This window comes from Paralichthys olivaceus, chromosome 17 (genome assembly GCF_024713975.1).
Source record: "Paralichthys olivaceus isolate ysfri-2021 chromosome 17, ASM2471397v2, whole genome shotgun sequence".
Lineage (NCBI taxonomy): Eukaryota > Metazoa > Chordata > Actinopteri > Pleuronectiformes > Paralichthyidae > Paralichthys > Paralichthys olivaceus.
In genome coordinates, this window is record NC_091109.1 from 2,441,742 (window position 1) to 2,464,360 (window position 22,619).

Genomic DNA, 22,619 nt, shown 5'->3' on the forward strand with positions numbered 1-22,619 from the left:
ACAGATCAACTAAAGCCATTGAGGGGCCCTGAAGAAAACATTAGTGAACAGTAGGAGTCCGGAGTGGAGAGGAAGGCGGGAGAGATGAAACACAGGGGGTCCCAAACACATCAGCAGCTCAGGAGCCATCTCAGCACCCCTTTCCCTTCCTTTACCCCACCCCCTTTCCCATCATCCCATCTTTACCGTTGTCATGGTTGTGTCATCCTTCCTGGGAGTGAGTCCCTCAAAGACCCGCAGGCTATAGAAGCCAACCACAGAAGACACCATCAAGTAGCTGTTCAGCAAATCAATCAAGGACTAGAAACACTTCTCTGCTGGGAGCAAAGCAGCTTCATTCAGTTTTTTTTCAAGTATCCCAAGTCTGCACCTTTTCACCTGGGATAAAAGGTGATGAAACAGCCCAACATGTCTTCCGGAAGGAGTTTGGCTGAAGTATGTCCTGGATAAACAAAGCTGGCTGGACAATGTAGCTCTTGGCCATGGAGCATGCTACTTCGGCCACAGACAAAGAGAAGGGTGGTGGGGGTCACTAAAAGGATACAAGATAAGGATGATTTCCAGCACCGCCTGAGCCACACCGAACGTGGATAGAGAGGTGTTCCCGATGCCTCGGTCCTGGAAGACAGAAATGCAGACAAAAAACTGGGTTATTCAGTGTCATTACACACCAATCTCATATCAACACATCCCAAATACAAAAAGAGGAACACGGAAAACGACAGCACTGCAGGCACAGCACACACACGCAATTATAGAAATCCTGCAATGTGCATGAAGAATTTCCCCACTTGAGAAAGACAGAATCAAATTGGCAAAGTAATGAATGGAACAAGATGAAAGAGGCTCTTTTCAAATCACTGTCGATCATACAATATGTGAACAGGTGTTCAAACAAAAACGGCACATTGCTTACGGTAAGAAGGGTGTACAGGCTGAAAGCGCGCCAAAAACATAAAAACAACAAAACAAATACTTCAGCAAACATACTAGGCCGCCCCCACACCTCCCACCTGCTGCTGCCACTCACGCACCAACACGCACCAACCACACGCACACACACAAACACCCTACACCCCTTTTAAAACTGGAGGAAGAGAACACATACCAAGCATCTGTTTTGTCAATGAAGTATTTGCTTTTGTTGGTCCTCTAAAGGATCAGTGTTGTGTGGGGCACTGACAATACTGTAAATCATGTCCACAAATGAGCTCCACTTATTTACAGCTCAGGGTTTAATGCTGATCACATTCAGTAATTTTTTAAACAACTGTACAGTAATTGTCCAGTTGCTATGGTCCACCATATCATAATATACCCAACAATACTGCTGAATAAAATACAACTGTCAGGTTGACATATGTTTACTGTTCTTGAAATATATAACTACACAGTATATATTCAGAGGACGGTCGTAGTTTTAGTTTGTTATTATGTTGGATTACATTTCATTTCTTCTTACACCTTTAGTGTCCTCTTCTTGATTTGTTTCGCAAAAGAGCCTGAAGAAAAAAGGAAAGTCTGGCAGGTTGTTTCATGCCTTTTTATGCAACTGTCATCCCTGGGAGCTTACTGCAGAGCCATGGCACAGTGCTCTTTCTCTCTTACACAGGGAATTAGCAGACAGCATCTGATGTCATTTATTAATGGAGGGCAGGCGAGCATGTATGCATGTATGTGCGCACTCAGGACAGCGAGCTTTCACAATACGCTTCCTTTCAACTTCCTTCTATTCATTCCCGTAGCAGTGTGTGTCAAAAAGAGACGGGGGGGGGGGGGGGGGGGGGGGGGAATTCGTCTGTGCTGCCTGCCACGGCTCAGTCAGCAGACACACTGCATTTGTTTCTGGTAAGATTAACGCTGTGCAATACCTGCACATCTGCAAGGTTGTCAGCACCTCGCTCGCTCTCACACACAGAACGTCTTACGTTGTGAACATTTGACCTCAGGTGTGTCTTGTAAGTAATGCAACCTTTTAACTTGCTTTACTTTAACATACAACAGATATATTAGCATATGCATTTGAACTAAGAGATATCCTTGTACGTTACAAAAATTCTTCCATAATTAGTGACGTTATCAGTGAGTGAGAACAAAAAGTCATCAGACACGAGTTGAGAAGTCGTAGTTAAGGTGCTTATGTGACTGTGTTTTTATGTGAATTTGTGTGTGTTGAGAGAAGGGCATCTTTAGTGAGGAGAAAATTGCAGTCCAGTTGCAGCTAATTGTCCATTTTACAAAATACAGTGTCAAGCATGGTGGCTGCCAAAGACGAGGGCCTGCAGTAACTATTTTATAGTTCCTCTTAGTGCTTGTTCATCAAGCTGTAAAACACTGTGTCCTTTGACAGAGGCAGCCACAGTTCCCCTACACCTCCTCCTCCATGTTGTTTCTACCGCATCTTTGCATTCTCCTCCTCTACATCCACCTGCTTCTTCTCCATACTCTTCATCTCTCATTGCCCCTCATCCTCCTCCACCTCCATCCTCGGCTCTGCAAAGCTGAGCGGGGAGCTGCTCAGTATGCTAAGAACTACAGAGGGATGCGTATTTGGAGAGGAAGACAAACATTGACAGGGCACTTCCATTGTAACCCCCCCCCCCCACAACAATCAGCACATCAGGGCCTCATTTGACTTTCCCACAGTCTGAGTCTCATCCAGACCTCAAACCAGCCGCTCTCTCTACTTCTTTATATTTCCCTCGCCTGTGCTTATCTCTTTCCAGACAGCGTGCAGGGAACTTGAAGGGCATTTCTGAGCTAGAGGGATGGACTTTGACAGCTGGAAGGCAGAGTTAACAGGTGGATAGATGGATACCATATCAGTATCGATTGTTATGGAAGACGAGGCCCCCCACTCCTCCCTCCCTTCTCCCTGTAGTGCTGTAAGATCAGAGGTGTGGCTTCCATTCGGCTTAACAAACGCATAAACCATTTAGTGGGGCCACACTGTCAGGGAGGACAGCTTCAAGCTGCATGACAAGTGTAATTTGGGGGATTTTCTGCAATGCGTCATGCCAAAGAAAACATCTCTGCTCAATAAAATAATTGGAATGTTGAGGGCAGCTCTGTCAGTTGCCCGCAAGACGTGAAATGAAATGAGGGAGAAATAGGATACATTATGTTGCCCCCTCTCAGACAAGAATGCAACCACAAATGCAAACGCGCATGCAAGCACACGCGCACATGCACCTCTGTCAATGCAGATGAGAAGAGATAGGCAAAGCTTAAAACACATTGCATGTTAGGCAGAGATGTGAATCTCTGGGAGTCAGTGCACACTCAGTTAGTGTGCCTCACAGTGAGAGCCCTTCACCTGGCCCTGTCTGCAAAGCAGCTTATTCACTCACTGTGGACTTGAGACACGTCGCTAGCTCACTGAAACTGCACGCTGCTGTGAAATGACTTTCAATGAGCTTCCAAAACAAAACCAGAGGCACAAGGTTGAAGCCTGATTAACATCTGGTCGGTCCTTTTCTTCCAGCGTGCACCTGAGCATATCCGGAATTTGACTTATGTCTCCACCAGGAACATGGCACATCTGATAGGAGTGTGTGCGTGTGTGTGTGTGTGTGTGTGGTGATAAAAATATAGTTCATTTAGACAGTGGGCTTACTGTGGATCCCTTGGGCATGGCAGTCTCATCCACTAGAAGGTAGAGGATGTTCAGCGCCACCATAATAACTGAGATTGTCTGCAGACAGAGAGGAAGATAAAGATTTGTTTACACATGGTATAATTATAAAAAAGATTGATCAAATCCTAAAAGTATCCAGCATCTTGACATCATTGAATTGCAGGGCATTACTGATCCTTAAGTATGGCCATGCATAATAACCGTCTTGTGATTTTGAACCATTCCAACATTAAGCTTCTCAAAACTTGAACAATGTGGGGGTTGTTTGATGCACGTGCCATGCGTCTCACATGGCCTAACTTATCTAACAATATCTGATGGCGTAAACAGTATTCCCACACTATAATCTATTGAAAATCACAGTTGTTGCAGGTGGCTATTCAGCATTGTCTTAAACAGCTATTAAACAAAAGTGGTTCCCCCACCCAGACACTGTGGGAAAACTGTCAGAGGACGGAGTTTGAGGTGCAGTGTTATACCCAATGGCCACCAGCCAGGCTGTATACGCCATGAGTAAACAGTTCAGGCTTAATGATAGGTCAGTCTCAGCACTCACCGTTCCTGCGAGCAGGATCAGCATCACTATGGGATACAACAAGTTCTTCTCCCAACCTGATGCTTTCTTTCTTCTCTCTGAAAAGAAATGAGAGTGAGTCCAAGTGCAAGGTTGTTTCTCTTCAGAAATACACGAAGAACTGATTCTATGATAGCAAGATGCCGTGATGAGCTAGAATCCTCCATTACAAACCACTTTCCACCACTGGTTGATTAATATGTTCATCAAAGACAAAGACTGAAACCTCAAGCCCTCCGGCTTTACAGGGTTTGTAAAGCTTGGTTTGGTAAAACATATCGTGTGTGTGCATATCAAACCTAATCTCAACTCTCATCACAACCCCCTTCCCCCTCCAGGTAATATATATATTTCATAACCTTCAAAAATGATGCTCTTCCTCTTTAATTAGCCACACTCATCATTGCCTTAATTAGTGGAAACAATAATAAATCCTGGATAAAAAGAAATGCAGCAAAATTAATTTTTTGATTTATATTTTGGTCAGAATGTGTGTGTGTGTGTGTGTGTGTGTGTGTGTGTGTGTTTGTGTAGGTAGGGCAACTAATGCGTCTCATTCTTCCAAGACAGATGAAACATTTCATGTTTAGATCTTCCATCTTCCTCTCATTTCAACAGCTCCTCAATCATGTGTGTAAACACAGATGACAGACTGTACACCACATGCACTGTGTCTTCTGTTATGGACATCAACAGTCCACTTACAATATGCATCTTACATCGGACTGCCCTCTAGTTCTTACCATATTGACTTTCTTTCTCTATTTCCAACCTTGTTAGTACTCCTTATTCTCAAAGTGCACCCACCCTGCCTGCCCGAGAAGTTTGCCAAGTGCACTTTATATGCACCATCCTTCTAAATTAATGACAACACTAAAAGGCTTGCTACAATATAAAGTTTGCATCTTGTCCAATATCCTAAGTGCCTTTGTGCTCCCCCCCCTCCACCCTGCTCCCCAAAAGGCTCAAGCCTCATTTATAATATCCTAAAATGGATGGAAAATTATCAGGCAGTTCTGGTCCAAGTCCAAATTAAGAAATTAAGGCAGATGGAGAGGAAGCGGCCGCCTGTCAGCAATATGTAAAACGCTAACTTCATTGACATCTAAAGAGGGGTGAAAAACTCTGAGACTGGACCCCTCTGTACTCCCATGACAATTCAAGATTTGAAGACAAAAATATAATCAGCTGTATTTTATAACAAAAATACTTACCCAATTTATTCCTTTGATTTCGGACATTTTCCAATTCTTTGTTGAGCTGATGAGTAAAGCTTCCTCGGGTGTAAGTGTATGAGGACGATCCTGCAGAAACAGAAATATTTAATTTAATTACATTTGTTGCATGATTTCTTTTTCCATTATTGATTAATCTGCAAATTAATTTTTAATTAGTCAATTAATAGTCAAGTCTATGACAACAGTCCAGAACCCATCAGTAACAAAATTAGAGTCAGTCATCTACTTGTTTTAGCTCTGATATTGTTTTAACAGTGTAAACCTTGCCAGATTACTAGAGAAGTTCTCAGTTCAGTTTTAAATCCAGCATTTCCACACAAATCTCACACATCAAATCAGAAAAAAAACAGTTGATGACGCACTAATTAACTTCTCACTGTGCTCAATTTACCTCAGCATTTGGTATTTGACTTCTCTTTATTAAGCAGTCCCATCAAAACAAGTAATCCTGCTCAGAACATAACAATGTGATCTCCAACAAGTAAAAATAATCTCTTGTGTCAGGAGCTGTCTAGCACATGCCACAACTGGTTGAGTGGGCTAGAGAAGACAGCAAGGGATTCTCCAGGAAAACCACAAGGCCGGCTCATTTAAGGCTAATTTATCTATTTTACTCTGTTTTCCTTCCAGCTTGACGCACTAGCGTAGAGGCCCCTTAGAGCCAAAGTGGAAGAGTATCCATTTGCATCCCCTGGGGTGACTGGCAGATCAAGACCAATTAGTTCAGTGTTACACTGTTACTAGCGTGCAATAAAAATACCATCTTTCATCTTTGTTACAAGAGTGAAGGACCAATCACTTTGATCAAACCTTTTTCTTCCCTCTGTCATTACGACACGCCCTGTCTGGATGGGTTGAAGTAGGGAAAAGAGGTGCGATAGACGGGGAGAGAGAGTTAACAGTCTTGTCTGTGCCCTCGCTGATACCTGTCCTGGGATCTAAGCAGGGGAAAGTTTGAACCCTCCGAGCAAATGCAGTCACAACACAACAGGAAATGTCACGGATAGTTCAACAGCTCTTTTTCTATAGAGACGAACTGAACACTCAGCCTCGGGGAAGCCAAATCTGCTCAGCCGCGAGCGAACTAATCTATCACCTATGTGCATAACATATCCAAACACGGCCTTACTCGTCACCCAGTACAGATAAATCATTGATCAAATGAAATCTAGATCCTTAACAAAGATTAAAAGTAGTAGATCTGCCTTAAGACAAAGAACAATATCATTACTTGTTCCAAGCAGAAGGTTAAAATGGTGAGAATTTCAACTGCAGTATCGTCAATGACATCATTCCAATCTGAAGTTAAATATATCCTTCTCCTTCTGCTGGCAGCATTGAGTAAAAGACTGAATTACAGCGAGGCAGAGATGCTGAGTGAGGCTTCTGGCAGCCAGGAAGGCCTAGAGTAATTCAACGTATCCTCTCCAACCTTCACCACAGCCGAAAAATTACGTCACCTACAAATATGCTAAACACCATGCTGAGACAACAGAGGCACCGGCAAGGTCATTGTGCCGCATAGCATCTGGACAGGCGCACTGTTGCTCTGATATCAGCAGATCAGGGTCTTGAAAGGGCAGCGTGGAAAAGAATGTGTGCCACACTGCCTGTGCTGCAGTGTATTTGCAGACTTGAGTTATTAGATTGTACTTTCAGAACACATTCTAAGCCAGAATGCCTGTTGTAATCATACCTACAGTCATTTAACTAGGTACAGCTTGCAGGAATTAGGTATGAGCCCCTTTTATCCCCACAGCCTGAATTATTTGAAACACGTACATAGCAAAGTTCTTTCAGTCGGGATAATTCATCTCAAAGATGCTTTACTACGTTAAGATCAAATCCCTGATACCATCTTTAGAGGCTTTGTGTATTATTAATCTTCTTTAAGTATTGAGCAAAGACAAGCAACAGTGAGGTCATAAAGAAATGCATCGGATTAGAAACTAGTACCTCAGTAAGTCTGAAGTCTCAGTGAAGATTCTTCACTTTGTCACACTATCTCAGTGTGTTTGTTGTTTACATCTGAGTCACTGGAACCACAAAATGTTTTTTTTTAAATAAATGATTGAGTTATCAAAACTGTTGCCAGCTCATTTTATGTCAATCATTACAGATTCAATGGCACTCAGTGGAGCGCATATCTCTGCCAAGGCACAACAGTCCCCTTAAATCCAATCAATCTGCACCAAATTGCACCCACTTATAGATATCAGTTAAATATAATCGATTTTATTCATCCAGTTCCATGAATTATTCCCTAGGGAAATCAGTGACAATGTAAAAAAAAGAAAGAAAAAAAGCTCTATCTCGCAATGTTAGAAAGTCAAAAAGTTCCAACATCTGCCAAAAATGTGCACCCCCCAATTTTTAATTTACATTTTAAAGTAGTTAAAAACTGTTGCACAAGTTTATAAGCAAAATGTAAAAAAAAGCAGCTTATCTAGATGTTCGAAGGGGCATGTTTCTGAACATTTCACTTATTAGGTTCATCATGCTCTGCACAAAGAAAACAGACACATGTCCAGTCAGCCAGTTTAAACCACAACCTTCTGATATACACAATTTAAAACTGTGTCATTACAAATGGGCAACCGCACGTAGAGGGTGTACAACAAAGGCTCAGACGTGTAAATAAACAACTGCATCAACTGATGTGGCTCAACCGTCCGCATCTACAAACACAAACTGTGTAAGAGGATAATCTGTTCGAGGAGCTGGATGCAGAGAGAGAACACAGGTGAAGCAAGAAGACGGCATTGCTCACCTCTGGAGTGTGTCCTGTGAACTGTTCCTGAACTGCCTCCTAGTCAGTGTTCTCAGCAGATCAAAAGGAACACCACTCTAGCCTTCAGTTTCACCTATGTGTGAGCATGGACGTTGAGTGTGTGTGCATGTGCGTACAGTGTGTGCATAAAAACATTCATGTCGACATCCTCCTTTGCCTTTAATTCCCACCTCTTTAAACGGGACAAAAAATGAATTGCAGCTTGGCCTCGGTGCACTCATGGACATGTTGACCACTGTTTTTCTTTGCCTCACAGTAACTTGTAAAGATCAAACAGACTTGAGGATGATAAGGAACAGATTACAATTATTCTATCATTTAGTTCAAAGCATTGCAGTGTGGAATGAGCCCTAAGGAACCATACGCTTAGGTGGCAGTCTATAGCAGTGGCCGGCGTAGCATTCGAAAACAAGCGTTATCAGCGAGTGATCTCCCTTACCTCCCTGGTTTGAAAGGACGCTCATCCTCTTCATTTACTCGCATCTGTACACTTGGTTGCGTGCTTGAGTTAATATTAAAGTAAGTTTTGGAACGTGGCCCAAATACTTCCTGCTAGTTCAGTAATTCAACGTCAAACAAGGAATTTGTGGATGTGTGCATGAAAAGGAAATGCAGGCTGAGAAAATAAAATCGTCACCATCCTTAAACTCTTTGAACATTCCCTTTGTTCCCGGTCCAGAGAACAAACAGCACAACGGCTCCTGGTTTCTTTTCAAAAAAGTCACTAAAAAAAGTTGCTGCTCTTTAATGTCCACAGGACTGAGCCAAAACTTCTTGTAAAAGATTTAATTTCCATCCTATTACCCAGGCTACCATTCTAGGCCTGACATTAAATGAGGCAATCATTTCGCCAACAGTGACAGTGGCACCTTAATGTCTTAAATGGATGCTTAAAAACTTCCTTCACATAAAATATGGTCCATGTCATGATGGCTGCTTTGCCCTTAATCAGAAAGTTATGAGAGTAAAACAGTGGTAGACAAAGGCTGGTGTCTAGTGTGTGTGTGTGTGTGTGTGTCTTTGTGAATGTCATTTTGTGTGCATGTGTGCGCGTGCATGCCTGGCTGAATTCTCAATGCTAATTGATTCCAGTGTGGCATGCTCCATCACACCCAATAGGACAGTCAAACCCCCCCCCCCCCTTCCCCTATAATGTGCCAACACGTCTCCCACAGACATACCGTTTAATCTCCTCTGAAGGGCTTCCTCCTGCAAATGGATGCAGTAAATCTGCTCATCCAGGTCCTCCAGGATCTGAAGGGGAGGGAGCAGAGGAGGAAGAGATGAAATGGGTAATAATTAGGCCCAAAGTGGGGCTGGAGAGATGGCAGATGGGAGGATGAGTTGGTGATGTATTTGTAGTCCTCTGTTGCAAATGTAAATGACCGTTAGGCCCAAAGCAGGTCCAAGTCAGAGTCGATGTGTTCAACTGGTCTTTTATTGAGCAAATCATTTACACTATGTATATTTTTATAGGTCATCAGAATGATTACTTACTGTTGGCTTTACTAGTAACTGGCCCATGACTGTGAACATCCTGGACAATCCCACTGGAGTGCACACTAGACACAGGCAGAAAACAGTGAGTTCATTCACAATAAAGGGAACTCACTGATGATAACTAAACACCAGAACAGCTCTGATATTCTCTTTGCTTCAGTGTGTGCGTGAGTTAAATTACTTACTGAGTAAAAGCATTCCTCCCATTAGAGATATGCAGGAGTACAGGTATGGAAGGTAGAATTCCCAAAGATCTGAAGACAAAAATACATTGATTAAATAAAATAACACTATGAGAATGATACGTCAACATTGTGAACTATGTGAGAAATTGTTCCAGCATGCAACTCCAAGTAAAACCATCATTTACATTTTTTTACCCCTCCGTGAAGGGGGTGTTGTTTCCATTTCTATTTGTCTGTTTTCTATTAGCAGGATAATGCAAAAACCACTGAACCAATGTTATTGAAACTTGGTGGAAGGTTGGGTTATGGGCCATTAACTTTTGGATCAGATTTGGTAAAGGGGAATTATTTGTCACTTTCTTTAACATTACAAAACGGGGCGTTTTTTGACGTTTTTGTATTTCTCCAGGGATAATGCAGAGACCTTGACATATACGTGCACACATGAATGAGAGAGCTTTAAAAAACATACCATAGAGTGACTCCATACTGGCTGCATCATTGTCAATGAGTGCCGATGCCACCCACACTATACCCAGGATGAGTAAAGCCAGCAGGAAGAGCATCACAAAGGTCTCAAGAATACGTGCCTTGATGCCCTGACAATAAAAAAGAACCATATTGAGACTGGATTGTACAGTTTAAATCAGTTTCACAACACAGGGTTTCATTGAAAACTAAATCATTAATCACACAAATGGTTCTGAGCTGGAAGGTGGTTTTATATGGTTTGATATTCAATTTATAAACACCAAGCAAGATTCCTTTTACGAGACATCTCCCTCCTCACTCCATCCCTCCTCTCTCATACTAAACAGCATCATTTCCATTCACGGCACACAAACATGACATAAACGCTCCCATGGATTTCTCTGTAAAACAGCTCTTTAATACACATATTGAGGTCTATAAAGTGGGTCTAATAGGGCCTGTGGTCGCAGAGGTGAAATTAAAAAAAGAGGAGGGGGTGCCGTAAGGAGCATAAAGCCTGGCTGGGTCAGCTACTGTCTGCGATCAAGAGCAGGCCTCCCATCTGGGGCTGATTAGGAGCTCCTTTAGCACCATGGTCGTGTCCCAGGCCGTGCAGACGAGAGGGTTTTGGGGTAATTTGGGTTTTCCGGGTCACAAACTGCTGAGTGGTTAATAAAGTCCGTCCTCTACCTGTTCACACAGTTTCCATTTCCCGCCCTGCTGGAGAGCCGAACTGTCTAGCAGAGTAAGATAGATAGGTGTTCTCATACACATGTCAGGTTGGCAACCAGGCACAGCTAACAAGGGCGCGCTGCTTTTGGAGTGCTGCTTAAATTAGGTACATGTGAGCAATTTGTTACCCGCTAACATAATGTCTTTGCGGTTGCTGTTCAGTATTTGCCAACAGGTACATGAAGGGGGGTCTGTTTGAAAGTTGCCCCTGTTAATCACGGCGCCACTTAACAGAATGGAAATGGGTTTAATCCTGCAGATTAAATGCACATTGTTTGTATTACAATGTGGGTCAACGTTGGGCGGCTTACAAACACCTCTCTGACAAATCCTTGGGTAAAAGACACATTTGATAAATTGAGTGTCTCCACAATATCGCCGTCCCTATCAGTCCGTACTTTGTACATTGATATGTTAATTTCAGATTATTCCATATATCGACAGGGGTTAAAAATCCCCTTAGCATCATTATGCTGTCAATGATGATTTGCCATCCCTCTCGGTTATGGAAAAGTCTCAGTGAGTGAGGGTAGAATTTTCTAGCACAACAGAGAAGTGGGCAGGGTCTGGAGTGCCCCAGTGTGGCCAATGTGGACACTGCAGCCACTCGACAGGTAACGTTAGAGCAGGTAAATGAGGCCTATAGAATCAAATATTCAGAATGTAATCAGCTTTAAAATACAACAGTATTTATTACAGTGACGACATATCTTAAGGGACCAACGTAGGAATAAGTGCCAATATTCCAATAACAATGAGGATCAATATGCTAAAAATAAACCCTCAAATGGGACGTGGAGATGAATGTTTCTGAGCGCCTAATGCTCTTTTCTTTGTTCACATTCTTCAGATGGATGCAGCGATCAACCATCTCACATCCCGACTCAACTGGGCAGTGGGGAAAACACTCAACACCCCTGGATTAGAAAAGAGGGATGGAGAGCAATAGAGAGAAATAAAGGAGGAGAGAACAACAGAGAGAGACTGATGGAGGAGAGGAGTCAACGGCTGAGCGCATCTCGTTCCCCTGAGGTAAGAGAGGTGAGAGAGGAATGCTTTCAGGGACTTCAGCCACATCCCACACGCGCTCTCTTAAGGATGCATCGGGATGAGCAGAAGTCATAGGCAGGACGTGCCTCTGCTCATGTGCACTGGTCCACCTTAACAGGCTGCCCATGCCATGCTGAAGGTGTATTCCCTTTAGATAGGTCTCTCAATCATTTATAAGACTCAAATCATTACCCATTCAGATCATTTAGGGCAAAGGCAATGCTTGTCACCTCCCTTACTATCACCCCTGGTTCCTGCCTTGCTGGAGGAACAATCCTCAGTGTCAGACATGATTTGACTGCACGAGAGAAAGAGGACACTGCTCTGAGAGGCCTGATTGGTTTCACTCATCTATCCACATGCATGACATTGCACATTCAAATTCCTGTCTATCCTCATCTATTCTAGCATCATTTGTTCCTCATCACAAAGGTAAAGAAGACCGATTGTAAGCTTTGAAATAAATGATGGTTTAAAAATAAAAAAATCCTAGGGAGCCATCATCATTGATCAAAGATAAAACTGTCAACTGATGAAGAACAAGAGAGAAAAAAAGAAAAGAAAAACGACCTGTGCTTTGGCATTGAGAGCGCCTGCTGAAAGTTTCTATTCTTGCCATTCTAAATGTGTAACTACCTCTAAATATAGCAGCTCTGAAATATTCAGCATCCCCCGATCCTCACACTGACATCGAGTGAGGGCCTGGTTAACTGCAGCTATGTTGTACAAGACTGGAGAGACTTCCAAGAAATGCATGTGGTGGCCAGAGAGGAAAGTAACCGCTTCATATGCACAAGCAAACAAACAAACATGCATGAATTCACACTGCTCCGACACACACGTAGATCGAAAGCTAGACACACGAGCAGCCAAATACATCAACCTCCAAATCCACCCAATTACACAAAGCCACAGAGGGCTTGGAAACAGTTCACAAGCTTTGTGCTGCAGAAAAACAAAAGAACAATCTGGGATACAGAGTCAGGGGTGATACTTTGGGAAGGTTGTGTTGGATGAGAAGGACTCATAAAAAAACAGACAAAGGAAGAGTTAGGTGGTGCGGGAGCTTCCTTGTTGCTGTCATCAATCCTTAGCAGGTCAGCAGGCGGTGGCAGAGATCATCCCGCGGCCCATCCTTCTGCTCACCGTCATGGACGTGTGGAACAAGGGCAGAGAATCTAATAAGCGAGGGAGGGGGGCAGGGACTACCCTCTTTGCTAAAGACATGCCAGATGCCCAGGACCTTATTAGTGTATCCTTCAACCAGTCGGCTGCAGCAGCGCAATGACCGTGTCAAAGACAGAAAGCAGAGGAGAGGGACACTCCCCTGTAAAGCTGCAGAATGAACTTCTAAAGACTCTTAATAAGACTTAATAAGCACCAATGGCACGAGAGCATGGAAAATGATCGGCATCACGTCGTATTGTTCAAACCGTTGGGGTGTGGGGAGGGGGCAGCTTTCAGTAATATTGTGATATGAAGGGAAACTTTGAAAAGGCTGCTCTGTATTTTCAGTTAAGTTTTATCTGCCTTCCTACAATGACCACGAAATGTTCCGACAACAGAAAAGTTAGCGGCCACCTACATAATCCTCTACCCTTCTTAAAGCGTATGTGTGTATGATAGAAGACAAGCAGAGAGCCCCCGTTTTCATAAAATTCAGCAAAGAAGACTAAGAACCTGGTGCAGAATCAGTCCAGCTTCAGAACTCATTCCTTAGTTTAGAAAAACTGAGTCACGAGAGGAGGGTAGAAATCCTGAGCAACTCGCTTGTTCTTTTTTAAATTCCCAGCTCGAACTAATATGTTGCCATGGAAACGAACATTGTAACAGGCAGCTTTAGGGAGACATTGTGACCTTAAAGGAAGGTATGTAAACACCACTTTATATTCTCCGGCTGGCCCTGCCCGAAAGAAGGCCTGGGAAAAATGTCTGCATGTGCAGGAGATTTGAAATAAATATCCAGGCCCCCATTGTGGAGCTCCAACAAAGACGAGTATCTTAGTAACACCACGCGGGTTTGCTTGGCGAGACGTTTTCTCTCCCTCTCTCTCTCCCCTCTCCTCCCCCCCTCCTCTCCCTCCACAATAAACACACTTCTCATCATCGGCGGGTTAGGGCTTAGGATGAGATTGATGAGGAGTTTCTTTAACTACCAGATGAAACCTGTTGGCCCTTCGCTGGGTCAGTCAGGGGGTCAGACTCGTTCCAACTCGTTTCAGGATCAAACACATTTCAATACTGTGGGTAAGACCAAGAGACTATTCACTGAAACGCATACTTTACGTAATTCACATGGTTTCTTCACGCAAAGATCTACGTCTGGGATCAAACTAAAAGGACATTAAAACATGATCAGGATAATTTTACAATAGGTTAGCTAGAGATAATAAATAGTGTGTTTGTAAATAAATTAACTTTTTGTGACTGTCATCTCACTGTTTCTTATAAAATACAGGTTTAAAGATGATACATGTCTTATTTAATTATAAAGATCATTTAAGTGGCTTGCTTTACATTCTCAGTGAAAAAAGCTTCTGCTGATGTCATAGTCTTTGTAAAGAGATGATCAGAACACACTGGTCTTCTCAATAACACAGATGGCACCCATCAATATAATGCCATCTACTGGCGGCCCAGAGACAACAGAACAGATAAGTGACAGAAATGCTATAGTATATATTTTTATCCATTACAATTGACTAAAAACACAACAAGAGGTTCTGCATGTAGAATACTGCTTATATGTAGGATTTAAAGGCAAAAAATACTCCACAGCAAAGAGGATTGTTAAACCTGATCAGAACCTCAAACCCTGAACTACACGGGGACCTTGTGGCCTCAGTGATGCAGCTCTTCTGCAAAGATTTCAGAACACAGCAGTAAAAATGGAGACATTTTACAGCAACAAATAAAGCTAGATCATAACATCTGACATCAAAGCCCTAAGTCACTCCGATTCATCCACAATTTGGACAATTTGGCAAACTATTAATCATTCAGGTGACAGAGCCTCTGAAGAGCTGAACAGTTAACATTCAAAAAAAAAAAACATCCACATTTCCATCTTTATTCTGGTGGCGTCTTTTAGTACATCGTCAAACATAAACACAGCCACATGAAAAGCCTGACTTACAACGTTAGTAGTGAAATTCATCATTCACTTCATTTCCGCAGTCAAAAAGACCTCGTAGCGCTATAACATTAGCCCAGGAGGTTAAAATACCACATTAAAACTTACGGCATTGTGGTCTAATGCTGTTATTGGGGAGAGGGATAATATCACATTATAAAAATCTGTGTTTTACATTCTCCTCGCCATCGCCTGCATGATTGACTCTGCAGGCAGCTCAGGCTTTTTTAGGTGCAACATGGTGCCACCTCCGACCCTTCCTCAGCACACACGTAATATATATCTGGATGTGCAGCTCACATTGAACAGTGATTCTTCTGAGCAAATTTATGGAAGAGCAGAAGCAAGAAACAGTCTCACTAAAATAAAATAATAAAAAAAAAAAGGAACAAAAACGAGAAATGTGAAAGAGGCCCTCATCTTGCTGCCTACACATCAGGGCCTGCCCTCTGTTGAAGAAATCCAACCGAAACAAATTAGTGGAGCTGAGGAAGAAAAGAACTGCCTATACACTACAGTACAGACTAATTTTTATGTGCTTTTGCCAGGAGGGACATAAACCAGAGAGGTTTCAAACTGTGACACAGGATAGAGGTGTATTAAAAGTAAATCTTTCCCCCTCCATTTTGCGAGGCTCTATTGTGCTGTCATGTTGCTGCGACTTTATGGACTTTTGGAACACGAGCCCCCAGCCTCTTTTTTTGGGGGGTAATCAATTAAACGAGGAAGTTCGCTGAGCCTTACAACTCGATTATTAGCCTGTCCTTTTGAAGTTTTATTTTAGGGGGCTGGGGAGGGGGTGACAAGGAATCAGGCTTTAAATCAGTGGGGCCGATGCAGCAGTGTTGAAGCGTTTGCAGTCTACGGCCTTATTGGAAGGGTTTGTCAGGATGTGGTGCTGGGCAAAGACCAGATTCAGACTTTCATGGTTAATGAGCTTTCTGCGGTGGCAGTTACGGTCAGTGGCATGAGTCAGGGAGAGGGCAACAACTAGGCACCTGCTGCTGCTGACAGGGAAACGTTTGCTTGAATAGCAAAGCATACGAATACAGAGGCAGAAAAACTAATACAAATTTTTCAGACCTTACATTTGCTTACAGTTTGCAGTCTCCTATAGTTTCTTGTTGTTGGTAACCGTGCATCACATAAAAGGAAATAAACAAATGTAAGAACGATAGATATAAATATTACAGATAAGACAATTTACCTTTTTCGATCCTGCAAATCCCTCAGACTCCAGGAAGAAATAAGCGAATGGCATCAGGACGAAGAGGCAGAGGTTGGAGAACAGTGACACCAGATTCCACAGACCTGCATAAACCAGACATGTGTGTTTATGCATACAGTCATATCCACACATTATACATCAAAAATCCATATTTATTTTTAATGTGACATGAGTGTTTTCCCCTGAATATTATATTACACAGCAGTTGTGAAGTGAGTCTGGCAAGTGTCTCTTGCAATGTATAAGTCTCTAATGCCCCCTGGTGGCAATTGGAACACCCAACAGTCTTAATAGCACTGGTGGTGATACTTTTAATCTGCATGGGTGATTGTGACACTAAAGAAATAACATGATCTGATAAATTGTGATACTTTAAATGAAACAGATTTATTTGTAACTTGTGGTTTAAATGAGGTTAACAATTAACTGGCTTTGTCCATCTACCAGGCTGGTAGTACCAGCATATATTAAAGATCAAATAATAAGTGTAAAATTCATGGGTTGCCAGACATTTCCTTATTATTTATCCAAAAGCAGTGTTTCAGTTGATTTCCCAAATTACTTTAATGTATTATTATTAATCAGTATTATTACATATACTGAGAAAACGTCAAGCTTTGAACTGCAAATATGCACTTATCCATTATAAGCGTAACTATAATAAGTTGTATCTATTATTATCAGTTTTAATATATAATTAGTATACATTTACATACAACAGCAAAACAGACATTAGGGTTAGGATTTACACGTAACATTTAATTTAAAACAATTTGTACAATCCCAAAAATCTACTGAATTTGATAAAAGTGTATCAAGTTAATTATGACTCCAATGAATGTTACGTTATACATCATGAGTGAAAATAAAGTGAAAGAAAATTAGTGAATTAAACTAAAAAGACGCTGTGTGATCTACTGACCATGGATGAGGGAGCCATTGAGCCACTCAATGTAATAGTTTTTGGGGAAGGAGAGGAGGATCTCGCTACTAATGATTGAGAAAGGCAGTAGGAAGACGGCACCACCCGACACTGCCAGGGTGAATGTGCACAAGTACAATCTGCAAACAGAATCAAACACACACATAAACAGACAGAAACACACACAGTATTAGGGCTAGTTGGGATAAAAACCAACACATGCAGAATAACAACATGGTAATAATGCAGGTTTTTTTCTTTTTCAAATCCGATTATATGTTACAAGCTTGGTTACTTGGTTACTGAGGGATTACTTTTGGATTATGTGTTGTATTAAAAAAGAGTCACTTGATTTACAGTGTGATGGGAATTAATAAGCAGAAGAAAAGGGCAGATTTAACTTATTTGTTGACCACTTAAATTACAGCAGCTCATTGTCAATCTATTCTTTCAATCATCCTTCTGCTCTTCACTTCATACACTCAGTCCATCTTGGCTCTGCAGCTTGGTGATTCGTAGGCTCTAGATTGGGCCCAGGGGAGTGACCATCTGCTCAGTGGGACAGCACAAAGTCACCACTTGAAATGCTTTCCGTTATTTTGCTGCACTCAGAGTGTCACTTTCCTCAACAGGATGCATGTGGCTACAACAGGCAGCAGAGAGTGGGATTAGTAATTCTACACTGAGTTCGCTGATACCTGCCTCCAGTGGTCTGGTTTCAGGAACACAGTGAGGGAGTTAGTGGTTATTTACCAGTGAGTTAGTGCAACACTTTTCCAATTTATTCATTTTTAATAAAAGGGTCTGCAACCAATAATTACTTTGTTATCAGTTAATCTGCTAATTACTATTATTATAATATTGATTAATTGTATGTTCTTCTATACAATGTAAGAAATTTCAGTCCAACAAATCATTACGATTGATTAACTTGAACCAAACAATATTTTCAAACATGACTTCAACAATTACTCTATTATCTATTATAATTACTATACTGTAATGTATACTTTCATTAATTCAGTTTCCTTCTTCAAGCAGCTCACTAACCTTCTTGGCTTATATTTTCTTACATATGTTCACTTTGAGTAAACAAACCTATTTTACTTGTCTCTACGTAGAACAAAAATCATAGCCGCTAGTTCATCTGAAAAGTTATAAAATGTTCAAAATGACATTGTCCAATAAAAAAAGAAGATGCACTCACGATATCCTGTTGACCACAGCATCTTCGTCCTCATGGTCATCTGTGGAGGAAACCAAACAGCTTTAGTCACATCGTAGGACACTCACAAAGGCTAATAAGGTGGATACGGTCTTCATCTTATTTAAGACAGAAATGAGAACATTTGAGTTTTTTGTATGATATTTAGGGACATACTGATGTGTCTGCAAGTATCTGATATTTTTCCATCCATACTATATATTATTATTGAAATAATGGTCAGAGCATCTATAATTGTTACTAATTTGACAGTTTTATTGACCCTTTCATCAAAAAACAAAACCTAGAACCAAACCAGTAGGTGCGAAAACAAGAGCAGCCTAGATTTCTGCTGTACAAAACTCCAGAAGGAGTTTGTGGTACAAAGTGGTCTACTTTCAAAATGAGACGAGGGAAGCCCAGGTGACCTCCACATACTATATTTGTCCTGAGAAAATAGGATACAGTTCATAGTGCCTGCTTCTTATCTTCAAAACCTGCGTGAAAGACATTCCAGAGGAATAGAAATTAAGATCTCACCCAGTGTCTCACTTCCCTTGAGTCTTGCATTTGTGATTTTCATTACACAGGACAGGTTATATCAGTGTGAAGCCTCACCGTCATAATGTAGCCCATTGTATCCATGCAGCCACAGCCCTAAAAGCAACTTTGGGCGGTTACAGTTTACAGTTTTACAGAGGTGACTTGTGGGTGAGGTCTCTCCTACAAACACCTAATGCATTCTTGGTACTGACTTTCTTTCAGGCCATGTACAATGAAGGGCTCTGTCTGTGCACAAACAAGCAGTAACACAGATAACCAGGCTTCTACAATGTTAGCTGTGAAAATAGTTCCACCACAGACACGTTGCATTAAACCGATGCTATAAGACGTGTGACACTTGCAGAATACCTGTTTCCACAGAGCAGGAGATCATATTCTGCCAGAACACTTACCACTTTTCCTCTTGTATCTGGTTATGATGCAGTAGGACACGATGTAAAGGACAGCAAACAGGAGGAAACAAATCTGAAACGACAACATAATAAGAATCTTAGTACGGGGGGGGTTTATTATGACTGATGATAGATCAACAAGCAGATTCCTACATTTCAAATGTACGTTTGTGTCATGTTGTGTGTATCATAGCAGACGTGCAGATTATGTTTCTGTCAGATTATGTATTACAACAATTTGGTTTAGCTCCCAAACACTACAGTTAACTATTATTCATTTATTTGAGTTTAGAGCAAAACATTGCAACATGTCATTGTTTTTCTAACATTCAATGACACTGATTAAACCAATGCTACAAGCAAAGTGATACAGATATTACTGATACAGGGAATTTATTAAGTAACACCTGGCTCAAAACAAGCCGGATGGTCTTACAGAAACATCCCGTTCCACATTCTCTGCTTCTACTGTGACGGTGCCTTGGATGCAACTAATGTTAGAACCTCACACTTAAGCACTTTACAGCCTGTCAACACGAAACTCATCATGGCTGAGGTGGGATCATGAAAATGACTCAGCCAGACACCAGACAGCCTGGTGCATATTACAGACAGATAGACAATACGATAAAAAAACAAAAAAAACAATGCTCCCTAGTCAGTTGCAGTCCCATTCCAAATGAAAGAGATTCATTTCCAAGCCACAATGTCTGTTATGACATTGGCTCAAGCAAAACACATCTGTCCACAAGGGGACAAACCCAGAATAACACACATCAGGTGCACAGAGCTGATAAACTGGCACAGACACATAGACGCAACAGTCTGAAGGAAGATAACAGCAAGTTTCAAGCACATCAGTAAATGCTCAGGCCTCTTACTGAGATATTACTCTGTTTTCCCCAAAAAAATTCTGAGTCGTACACTAAACAATGGAAAAGAGAGCAGGTAATAACAAGTCAGGCTTCTTGTAAGCAGCTTCAACCAACTAGGCAATTAACACTTTTGTGATATATGAACTCAAGCTGGAGGTGAGGACAGCTAATAACATCTAAGTGAGGTCCAGTCAGGTCTAATGAGTTGAATATTTCTTCAAGCATTTACTGATCAGTGTGTTTCACTGATAACTCACTTTCAGCAGTAATTTTATTTTAAAGCAACCTGAATGCTTGATCATGCAAATGTAGCTCAGTTTACTGAAACGTTCTTTGAAGAGTAAGCGTGTGCACAGAAAAGACAGATAGAACAAATACATTGATGTTTGGAAAGTTTGTATTTTAGAAAACCATTGGACTGTCTCTGAATTTGAATGTCAACAGCACAGGGTGGCTGCTCAGGCTGCAGCATAACACTTTATTCAGCACAACATGTGAAAGGCTGATAATGGTGTTAGAGGCTTTTTGGAGATGACATGGGCCTATGTTATTACTGACAGGACCACATGTTTTTACGCTGTGCTAACCTGGTTACTCACAGTAACGCGATTTTCTGTGTTCTGTGTAATCACACACATGGCATTCTTTAATCATTTTTCACAGTGTGGCTCCCTGTGGAAGACACACTTTCCCACATTTAAAAGGTCTGTTAAAAGTGTACCGTCTTCCCACTTCCCAGTCATGTTTACGAACTTTAAACTTCTCCCAGAATAGCATTGACTGCAAAAACGTAAAGAAGCACAACGACAAACATTAATCCGCCAGTGGAAATCAATCCATAAGCCCACTCACCATAAACATTAAGTTTAAATGACACAGAGACATTATGCAAGGCGGACGAATGCTGATATGGGATACTGAGAGGCAGATGAAGAGAGACACTGGGGCCAAGATGTGCAAGCTAAAGCTGAGATGTTATCTTGCCCACTTGTGAGACATTCGATAGTTTCTATATTTCAAAAGTGTCTGCCGGGAATAATCAACAAGACCTACTAAAGACAAAATGCCCCCTCTTTCTAGTAGAGTTTTTATTTCTGAAGTCACTGTAACACACCAAGACACTAAAAACATTATCATTTGTGGCTAAGGGAGTTCAAGGCTTGGTTAGAGTTTGTTAAGTTGTTTACTGTATCACAGTTTTACAAGTAGCCAGCCAACAAGGACCTGCTGTACATGACACCAGAAGTGTAGCTGCAATGAAAACAATTTGCCTTATAAGAACATAACTTTTTTTTTCTCTATTAAACAACAAAGAAAGATCTCTGTGTCCGGCCACAAGCATGATAAAGATATAATCATCCAAATGGACAAAAAGTATGAATATTATTCCAAAGAGTCCAACCATTAAATCTAATAAAGGCTATGACAACCACCGTGAAATTAACTTCAAACTCTCCAAACCCCCATTGCAAACAAATCTCTTCATGTTTTCATGTTAGTGGTGGAAATGTGCACAAACAGACCTTTGACTTCAAAATATAAATTCTGCTTCAGATAAGGCTTCGAAATGATGTAACGTTTGACAAGTTAATGTGTTCTTACATTAGGTCTTTACTAGGCTTGAAGAGAGAACATGTCAATGTACAAATATAAAACAATTTGCGTGGAGCACCATGCAAGATAGTATAAATCCTTAAAGGTCTCCTCTCTCTCTACACTTGTATTACTGAAAACTACGATGTGTTATCCATGCATGATGATATAATACCATATATACACATACAAAATAAAGGCCTCCTCTCTCTCTTCTACACTTGTATTACTGATGATTAGGACACGTTGTCAGTGTATGATCTTATAATAAAATATATACATGCAATACAAAGGTCTCCTCTTTAGTATACTGGTATTACAGAAGATTGGGACATTCAAAATAAAGGTAATCTCCCTAATACTCTGAATATATAAAGGTCTCCTTTTTTCTAGTGCACTTGTATTACTGAAAACTACGACATGTTATCAATGTTTGATGTTATAATACTATATACAAATACAACATAAAGGTCTCCTGAGTGTAGTACTATTGTATAACTGATAACTGAGACATGTAATCAATGCATGAT

The 22,619-nt window shown here is 41.3% G+C and overlaps 2 protein-coding genes across 3 annotated transcripts in view; one reads left to right on the forward strand and one right to left on the reverse strand.

Moving 5' to 3' along the window:
- The window catches only part of rnf32 (ring finger protein 32), a 29,200-nt gene extending 16,535 nt beyond the window's left edge, over positions 1 to 12,665 (forward strand). Inside the window, exon 8 of the mRNA XM_020087486.2 lies at positions 11,979 to 12,665. The gene's annotated coding sequence lies outside the window, so the exon portion shown is untranslated. The remainder of the gene's footprint in view (positions 1 to 11,978) is intronic.
- The window catches only part of lmbr1 (limb development membrane protein 1), a 30,824-nt gene that overhangs the window by 7,490 nt on the left and 715 nt on the right, over positions 1 to 22,619 (reverse strand). The window contains exons 2-14 of one of the 2 annotated variants that reach the window (XM_020087484.2): positions 19,622 to 19,694; positions 18,669 to 18,708; positions 17,462 to 17,601; positions 16,519 to 16,622; positions 10,398 to 10,524; positions 9,926 to 9,994; positions 9,738 to 9,802; positions 9,422 to 9,494; positions 5,426 to 5,515; positions 4,194 to 4,270; positions 3,617 to 3,694; positions 545 to 618; positions 187 to 277 (exon numbers count right to left, since the gene is read on the reverse strand). In XM_020087484.2, coding sequence (XP_019943043.1) covers positions 187 to 277; positions 545 to 618; positions 3,617 to 3,694; positions 4,194 to 4,270; positions 5,426 to 5,515; positions 9,422 to 9,494; positions 9,738 to 9,802; positions 9,926 to 9,994; positions 10,398 to 10,524; positions 16,519 to 16,622; positions 17,462 to 17,601; positions 18,669 to 18,708; positions 19,622 to 19,694 — 1,101 coding nt within the window. The remainder of the gene's footprint in view (positions 1 to 186; positions 278 to 544; positions 619 to 3,616; positions 3,695 to 4,193; positions 4,271 to 5,425; positions 5,516 to 9,421; positions 9,495 to 9,737; positions 9,803 to 9,925; positions 9,995 to 10,397; positions 10,525 to 16,518; positions 16,623 to 17,461; positions 17,602 to 18,668; positions 18,709 to 19,621; positions 19,695 to 22,619) is intronic. The other variant, XM_069512495.1, reaches the window with a different exon arrangement.